General features: G+C 37.7%; 1 protein-coding gene across 1 annotated transcript in view; it reads left to right on the top strand.

Annotated features, from left to right (window-relative positions):
• LOC107713058 (TOX high mobility group box family member 3-like) overlaps positions 1-9889 on the top strand; it is a 56057-nt gene that overhangs the window by 29847 nt on the left and 16321 nt on the right. Inside the window, exon 3 of the mRNA XM_016518477.1 lies at positions 4873-5121. Coding sequence (XP_016373963.1) covers positions 4873-5121 — 249 coding nt within the window. The remainder of the gene's footprint in view (positions 1-4872; positions 5122-9889) is intronic.

Below are 9889 nucleotides of genomic sequence, written 5' to 3'. Positions count from 1 at the left end.
AAACTGAACACAATCTTGCTACTCAAGCTGTGTATGAACATTTTTTAATATATATTTATTTGCTTCTTTTCCATTTTGCATTTACTTGTACTTTTACTTTCAATACTTAAGTACGTTTAAGATTAAAAAAATACTTTTCATACTTAAGGTCAATAAATATCACATACTTTAAGACTTTTACTCAAGTAATATTCTAAACGGTGACAATTACTTGAGTATGGCTTTCAGGTACTTTATACACCACTGCAGGACACTATAGTTAATTTATGTAAGTGAGGATAGCAAAGTAAAGGGAACTGTGACATACCAAAACTTCTTCATACAGTGGACTACCAGTAAAATTGATAAAAAATGTGGGACCAAAAATTATTCAAAAACTTTGACCTGACCATGTTTTGCTTAAGTGTTTATTTTTTTCTTTAATTGCTAATGCGACCTTTTTACACCACAGACTGAGCAAAATTAAGCATTGCTTGGCAATTGGTTGACCTAAATTGGTATTATCTAATTGTGTACTTAAATTTAACAGCTGAATTTTTTTTCAACTTATAACCAGTTTTTTATTAAGTGATATAATTTTAATTTACCTTATCTACTTGAACTAGCACAGTCTGCTTTTTACCTTAAAATAACGTATACTGATAACCACCATGATCAAACATTTGGTAAAACAGAAAACCACAGATGAACCAGAGTTCATCATTGGCCTGTTCATTAATTAAGACTAATACTTGTGTTGGTAAAGATAAAACACCATCAGGGTAACACACAACACTAAAATACTTCTGGGAATTTCCTTTTACTGTTTTTCCACAGTAAATTCTAAAGTTATTCATAGTTTTTAGTTGCAAAAGCTATTAATATGACAGTATTTTACAGTAAAATGACATATAATGCAATGTTAAACTATTTGTGTATGGTAAGGTAGCCTACAATTAACAGGCATTTTCTGTTGCATTTTTAGTTGCAAATTGTAAATAATTCACACACATATTTCAAATATGATAATATATGTAAACCACATTATCGTCAACATTGTAATGCAACATGATATGGAAACTCTATAGCACAGTGCTTGATAAGGTGACCTCTTCCTTCCTGCTGTTGAACCGAAACTGATATGGCCATATTCAGTTCCACTTAGTAATATCACTTATCACACACAATCTCATTACACACATGTAATCACTACTATATATGTAGAAATGGATTTGGAATGGCTGCTATTGGACTCTGAGAGTCTTTGCCACTGTCATCTGAGGAGCGCTTTTCTCTCTGCTCAGCTGATGTTAGGAGCTTTGCTCTATCGATCCTCCTAACCATCATGCTCAGTAATTGTGATGCAGTGCCTTTTAACAACTGCTGCTTATGTCTCTGCTGAATCAGTTTACTAAATCTACAATGTGAAAGGTCTTATTGCTTCATAATCGGTGCTATTGCTTTACCTTGGTCATCTCAGTTTAGCATATTGGGGATGATGAATGAATGCAAGTTGGGTGTTTAGAACAGATCTGTTAGTTTATGTTGAATTAAAGGTATAGTTCATCCAAGAATGAAAATTTGGTCTGTCATTTAGCCTACTTACCCTCATTTTGTTTAAAACCTGTATGCAAACCTGCATGCAACACAAAATAATTTATTTTAAAGTATGTTGGTATCAAAACAGTTTTGGTTACCAATGACATTCATTGTACGGACAAGAAAAAACAAAGAAACATTGCTTAAATGTTCTTTTATGTTCCACAGAAGAAAGTAAGTCATACAGGTTTGAAGCGACGTGAGGTTGAGTAAATGATGACAGAATTTTCATTTATTTAAAAATATTTTGGCCTTTACAGATTAGCATACAAATGGAAATAATTGCAGAGATTAAAGAATAATAAGCACTACTGTAAACTCCACCCAGACTCTCAACGGTCTTGCTTCAGTATTCTGCACTAATGAATGCTTGAGGGTTGGACCGCCTTGCAGTGCCAGGTAAAGTGAGGAAATTATGACAGAAATATTACACTATTGTATTCTGTGTACAGATGATACATGTATAACCTGGGGCTGTTTGTAAATTCAAATCAATCGTGATTAGTCTCATGATGTTTTTTAATAAACATTATTAATTTTTCACAATTGGTTTTGCCAAAATTTGCCTCTAAACATCAACTGTACTGTGTGATTAGATTCATATTCTCTTTTAAGCAAAAAAAACCTAAATATTATAATGATGTTTTAGTAATGCATAAAGATCTATAAGATCTTTGTTTTATTGAATAAAGACACCTGTGTTTGATTCACCGAAGTAGACCAAAAAGCAAACTGAATGAAAATTAACCTAGTTGAACTTGCATTTACATTTGAAATTGAAAGTAACTTTAGTTTTTAAAGTGCCTCAGTTCATTTTTTTGTTTTTTCTTTTTGTGGTCAGGTTAGTTCATTTAGAGTGACCGCTTACGTAAAACTTAAAAGTGCGAACACACTTAAAAACAGTGCTTTCCTCCTCCCGAACTGAAGATTGAGGCCGCTTTACACACACTGACCTGAGCTTTCACCACACACACAAATACAGTCTCCAGTGACCTACTACCTCATCCCACAACACCAGCGCTACACTGACAGCTGACAGCTTCTGTATACTTCAGTCATGCTACCACCATATCTCAATTCTCATTTACACACACCAGCTCACTGTCTCCAAGAGCAATGTTAATTTAATCTCTGCCTTCTCTCTCTCATCTCATTGTGTTCAGTCAGGTGTTCAGTGTTTTGTTTTGTTATTTGTAAAGGTCAGTGTCATTTTAGTTATGCTCTGATGTGAAAAAGATGAAGAAAGGGACTATATGTACCTCACATTTGATCTTTGAATGTCGTATCAGATCTTACAGCACAGCTGTGTGTTGTTGGGACATTTAGGTCGGGCCACTCTCTTTTTCTCCCCCTCTCTCTCCTTCTCACACTTTCTTTCTCTCTGCGGTATTGTACTGTGAAAACATGCTGGCACTGCAGGTCTTATTCATAGAGAAAGGTCATGAAGCAAAGAAAATGAAAAGAGCACCACTCTCTCCCTCTCTCTTCCTGTTTTCTCTGCTTTGCTATCATTCATTCGTCCTGTTTCACTCTCTATTTTATCAATCTTGTATTTATTTTTATTTAGTTCTTCTCCCTCGCTCTGTTTGTTTTTTTTTTTTACCTCCCTGTTGGCCTTTAAATTCAATGTCAGTGATGTCTTGTGATCACTGCCATGTGCATGATATCCGAGGCGTTCTTCTCTCATGACACAAATTTTATTATTAATGCCTCAACGCTGCTGTTTTGATTAACACACTGTTAACTGCTGCAATGCCACAGGGAGGGAAAATGAGTTTGTAGCTTGTGTGTTAATGGAGAAGTGGGAAACAGAGCTGGGCTGGCCACTAATGGCTTTAGTTGGAGGTGATGTGAACATGTGTTAGGCACTGCAAGCCCCTGGCCCTCACTATGACAAAACACACCACTGCCTTTACAAGATCCGCTGCTCACAGCTGTGGAAAAAAACGCTGCAAGTTAAATGCTGGAATGGAGCTACATAAAAAATGAAATAAGAGGGAGAGGTGACGAAAAAGAGCTGATTATTAGCCTTACCCCTTGAGTCTCGATATATGTGTGTGTGTGTGTGTGTGTGTGTGTGTGTGTGCGTGGGTGTGGATGGGGGGATGGTGGTCAGGTTTTGCCTACATTGTGAGAACCAAAATGTCCCCATTAGGGCAGTAAGGAACCCCAAAATCACCCACATTGTGACCACTCAATGGCTATGAAGAAAATGTCTTGGTAAAAGTACTAAAAATGTCTAAATTAAAATCTAAGATGCAGAAATGTTTTTGTGAGATTTTGGTTTAGATGTAGGAGAGTCCCACCATGGTGTGTCTGTATGTGTGTTTGAATGTGTGCCTGCTCTAAAATAAGAAGAACATTAATATGCTCTAATAAAAGCTGTGTTGGCAGATTCCCTGTGCACATTATGCTTTTACAAAAGAGTAAGAATAAAACTGGAAAGAAAGAAGATTGAGAATGAGGAAGTGGGAATATGAAAGACAAGATATAGAGTGATAGCAGGAAGAAAGACAAACAGCTTCAGAGGATGGATGATGTGTTGACAAGATGTTGATATGTTTTTCGATGCAGTGAAGGAAACACGTTGAGAGTATTAAAGTGAAGATTAAGAACAGGATTGAACACGAAACGAGAGGTTCTGAATACATAAAGGAAGAAATTGAGGGAGACAGGAAGAAACACAGAAAAAGAGGGAGAGGAGCGGAGGTCAGTGAATTCCTCGATGAGGAGCCCAGAGCAGGTAGTCAACATAAGCAAATTAAGTGTGACGATAGGCTGTAATTCACAGGCGGAGGGATTTGGCCGTTTGATGAGCAGCTTTGGAGGTGCAACTGAGAAGAACAAAGTGCGACACTTCTGGACAGCTGAAATAATCTGTGTGAACGTTCTCTAAACACATCACTCCCTGCACTTTCTTTTCTCCTCCAGCCAACATCATCCAGCTTGGATTAAGCAGCTTTTATTTTGTCCTCCTGCGAGTATGATAGCCACACAATATTGCATTTCAGATTCAGACATCTTTTTTCACATCCTGTTTCATGGAGAATGCAATGGTTTGGGTCAGAATAAACATCCGTTTCTTGTACAAGTATTAAATAGGTTTTCTTATCTCTTCTGCTCGGGTCAACAGGTATTTCACAGCTCTGAAATGAAATGTGTTTCCAACTTATGAGAAGGTTGTGTTTAATTTATGTAACAACATCATAGTGATTTCAGGTTTTCAACTTTGCAGGCCCTCACCATATTTTGGGCAAAATTAATCCCTGATTTTCTCCTTTGTCTTTTTCTTAGACGTTTCATACGCCAAGTCTTGGTGATGAGGAGTTTGAAATACCCCCCATCACCCCTCCTCCTGAGACCGAGCCTGGTATGGGCCTCCAGGAGGTGGACTCACCTTTCCCCGGGCTACCTGTCCACCCCAACTCTCAGCGGGGGTCGTTCACCCCTCAGTTCCCACCCCAGAGCCTGGAGCTGCCCTCAATCACCATCTCCAGAAATATGATGGAGCAGGAAGGACATATCAACAATGGACATCCAGGGGTAAGTGTCTGGTTATTCTCTGGTTATTTGCTTGAATATTTTAAAGGGGACATAACACATCATCTCATGTTAATCTTGAGTACCTATAGAGTAGTACTGTACTGCATCCTTCATATCCCCAAAAAGTCTTTAGTTTTATCATATTTATAAAAGAAAGATACAGCTTTACGATTCTCTCCGAAAACAGCCAAGCTCTTGGAGGCGCGCCATGGGCGGAGCTAAAGAGTCACGAGCACTTGAGCGCCGACTGCCAACAAAACACAGACATTTGATGCAGTTTCACTTACCGTCTGCAGTTATGAATCATGACCGGGATCTTTTATAGCTGGGACCGATCCATCTTTCAGTATCAAACGATGTGCAAATCCAGCGTCAAACTGGGCCTTGTTTATAAAACCTTCGTCAACAAACACACTTGTGAAACTCCGTTGGTGCCCCGAAAAACAAACTGCATCCACTGATCTCGTAACGCTGGGTTCTTTGGGAAGCTGAACAAAGTTATCTTTCCCTTACAACCAAAAACACACTTCTTTGGAGACATTCTTTCCGAGCGAGTCCCGTGCAGCGCTGCTGAATGAAGCATGTTGAAGCTCTTGCTCTCGCTCGCTATGTGTGCGCGGGCACGCTCTTCCGCGAGAAATGCCCATATAAGGAGTTTCACCCTTCATTACGTCATGAAGAGCCACAATTGAAAAAAACTTTCCGAAACTTGTAAGAAACCCGGAAGTATGTATTTGGCACATAAATACTCTGTTATGTTATATCTCCCCCCCCCCCTTTAAAGATCTTAATGTTTGCAGATGTTGAAGGCAGTCGTTATGCAAAGTCAAAAATTACACAAATATTTCCACAACATCATTCACTGGCAGTTACATTTAGCTTTTAGATCCACCTGGATTTAAGTGAGGATTTAAATCCAGGTAGGTTTCCTCCTCTATATGCAAATATGTTTGACAAAGGTGTTATGTGCATAACAAATCAAGGTGGCTGATGATACGTGCCATTGTTATAAAACTGTATTTGTATTTGTAGATAAAGCCTTAAAGGGGTAGTCCATCCATAAATATAAATTCTGCTATCATTTCTTGTCACCTTCCATGGAGCTCAAAAGGTAATATCCTGGCCACACTTTCCATTTTTATGAAAGTGAATGAAAACTAGTGGAGAACCCCAAAAAAAAAAAAAAACACCATATAAGTTCCCTATGACTCATGCATTTTTGCCCTAGCCCTTAGCCCAATGGCTTTGCACAAGGAACCGACTGAATTTAAGTCATTATTCACTGAAAATCAAAAACTGGTTCATTCAAAAAAATTGACTAATTTGACTAAATTGACTAAGTCTGTGATCTGGTAGTAATGGTTAACAGTTTACTAGATTAAAAAGATTATCATTAATTAACAACACACAAAGCTATTGGATGGCTTCATAAGACTTGGATTACAGTGCACAAGACATATGAACCACTTTTATGATATTTCTGTGCTAATGGTATTTTAATGGTTGTTTTCCAACCTTCTTAAAGACTATAAGCTCCAATCCTCATTCATTGTGACTTCATGGAAAAGAGCGACCAGTATATTGATTAAAGTTTCTATTTTTGTGCTCCATGGAAGAAATAAAGTCATAAGTGCTTAGAACAACATGAGGATTAGTAAATGACAATATTTTGAAAAGACAACAGATACACAATGAAGGCATGCAATAAAATTGGTCAGCTTAGCTGAATATATTTATTTTTTAGCTTGTATTGCTGTGATGACTAATATGTAAGATAAAATAAAGGTCTAGGCAAGCATTTGCTTCATAATAATCATGCTTTATGATCAAGCTTTTATGGCTGTTAATTCAGATAGAGAAATGGCTCCTAAATGTCACAGACGTGGATTCATCGAAAAGGAAGCATTGAAAATGCCATGGCTAGACTAGATATTTTAAAACCGCTATTATAGAAATGAAATCGCTATCAGAGAAATTTGAATACATAAAAGGACACAAAGTGACATTAGCCAGCAGATGATGCATTGGCAGGCTTTTGATGTTTCAGGTTTTGAGATTTTTCATGAACTGTTTTTATTTAAATGTTATTTTCATTCTGAATATTGCCTCACTTTCCCTTAACCTACAATGTATATGTGGAATAATATATCTTTATTTACATTCCAATATGCATAGGCACCATCAAATTGTATTGCTCTTTTCCTGGCCATCCGTGCTGCTGGCGAGTAAAATAATTGCAGCTTTTAAAATATCTGTGCTGCATAAGTGACCGCCGGAAGGCTTTTTGCCTAAAGAATTTTCATTTCATGGTCAGTTAAGCTCGTATGCATCTGGAAGAAAAACGGAACCTTGACACAATTACAACATGGCCTGTTCTCACTGCGCTGTGCAGGGATTCGATTTGATTCTCCAACATTATTCCTCTTTAGCAGCTCTTTCTGTGGACAGTGGTTCTGATTGTGTGGGGACTATATTAGCGGGTTTGGGGGAGAATGAGGGCACTCTGCTCTGTGCCTGGTGGCATTGTGATGTCCCTCTGATTCTTCTCTATCGCTCATCACTCATTGTCCTCCTGAAAGACTCTCAGTCTCTCTCCTCTTAATGGAATTGATCTCAGTTTGTCCTGCTCTCTGGGACTGGTACAGACAGTACCGTGCCTTTGAGTCAATGCCTCACATTTATAAAGGACTCGCTAAGAGTTAGCGGAAGTTAGCACTATAACCTCCAACGTTGTCCTTCAGTCATTTTGATGCATTTTAGAATTATAATTGTACATTTAATGCAAAAAGACAGGCCATTATGTACAATTCAGGATCCAATTGTTGTAAAATTTAAGACAGATGGGCAGCAAGGGAATAAAACAAAAATATATGTCAAGAGAATTTATACATTCTATCTATTCCAACTCTTAAGTGCAACTTAAACAGATCTATGAGGGATCAAAACAGAACAGCATACCTGTGCTAGTTTCATCTGCCCTTTGTGTTTCTGCATTAAAGCCAACTATTCCTCTAATTCCTTCCCTCTAATGCTCCACGTATGTCAGCCGAAATTAGCCACAGATCCTGCTGGCCAAACCCAACTCGGCAAAATCCATTTCTCAGCTGTGAAGAAGTCTGGCAGGATTCAGAATGTGAAGTCATTATTTATTTAATCTGTTCTCCTAACAAGCTCCTGCATCTCGTTTGAGACTCGCTGGAATCTGGGTTCTGACTGGATCTCAGAGTAGACAGCAACCGATAAAGACGTAAATTATGTGATCACCTGTTTAGCTCAGAAGAGATGTTCTTGGAGGTTGTGCAGAGCAGGTTTAGCATTCATATTTGTCTTGTATCTCATTTTTTTAAGCAGTGTGCATCAATAGAAATGCAATAGCAACAATCTAAAAGTGGTTTATTTGTTCTTTTGATACACTGCAATACGATGCATTATTTTGTTCATTTGCTTTTTGTAGAGACTAAAGAAATGTATGTACAGTATGTTATATATATATATATATATATATATATATATATATATATATATAAATTTAAAAAAATAAATAAATAAACATCATTATTTTACCTAAATGAAAAATGTAATGAACGGGCAGTGTATTTATACAGAGCAGGTGTTTGTGGGATTCTAAGCAATCTACAGTGGAACAGTTTGTTTTTAAAACATGATCCCTCACAAACTGACTAGGGTCTGACTGCTGTGTCTGTGAATAAAATGGAAAATATGACCAGTGTTGCAGAAACTATATTTTTCTTCTCTTCCAATACCACACACACACGTACACTTTCTCTCTCACACTTTCCTCTCTCCCCCACTCTTTCTCTTTACACGTTTCTGTTATCTTATCTCCAAGCTGAGTAGTTGTGACATCAGTTGTACATCAATCTCTGAAAGTGGATTTTTTTTCTCCCCCTTCACCTTCATGTTTTTCTTTTTCTTCTTTTTTTTGTGTGAGACAGACATATTGGGCCAGTAAGAAATGAAAGATATCCATGCAGGCATGCAATACTTGTAATGAAGTCTCAGCCTGACCTTCTGTGTGATTGATTCTGTAATTTAGTTTTCTCAGCCAGTACTTGAAATGAAATGAAATCATGTTGAACAAGTTTTAAATACCCATAGTGCAACGGGAGAGGTGGAGGGAGGGAGGAGGTAAGGAAAAGAGATGAGAGTGAGGAGAGAGGTAGGTTGTATACTAGTCTTTTTTAATGCATCGGAACAATGTTTTTGGACCTTTTTTTCAAAGGGGACAATTCGTACAGGGTGCATTGAGCATGAACAGTATATGAGCTGCATGAAACGAGAGAATGTGTGTGTGTTTTGTAGATGGAGTGAGAGAGAAGAGTGAGTAGGTGGAGGAGAAATAGGAGTAGAAAACAATTTATCTTCACGCTACCATGGTCTCTGCAAGCATTCAAAATTCCATTTACTTATTTTTTTTTTCGAGGAGCCAGTTATGCAGGTGCCCATTAATGGTTGAAAAATAAAGCAGCATGTTGGTTAAGGTTCCAGTGCAGCTGTGAATATGTGCGGGGGGCTGATAAACTATTCATAATAGAGCTGACCTTTTCACACTGGCCAAACTTGTAAGATTCATCCTCATAATTACCATATAGATGATTTTACTCCTTTTTCTGTTATGGAACATTTCCAAGAGCTCCGCGGAAAGATTTAATGGAAATTGAACTTGTTAACATTCTTTTCAGAATGGAACAGCTCATACCAAGCTGCTTTTAATAAACTCTCCAATTCCATTCCCACCCCCCACAGA

This window comes from Sinocyclocheilus rhinocerous, unplaced genomic scaffold (assembly GCF_001515625.1).
Source record: "Sinocyclocheilus rhinocerous isolate Xijiao unplaced genomic scaffold, SAMN03320098_v1.1 scaffold1800, whole genome shotgun sequence".
NCBI lineage: Eukaryota > Metazoa > Chordata > Actinopteri > Cypriniformes > Cyprinidae > Sinocyclocheilus > Sinocyclocheilus rhinocerous.
Note: the sequence above shows the minus strand (reverse complement) of the source record. Positions and strands in the feature narration are given on the sequence as shown.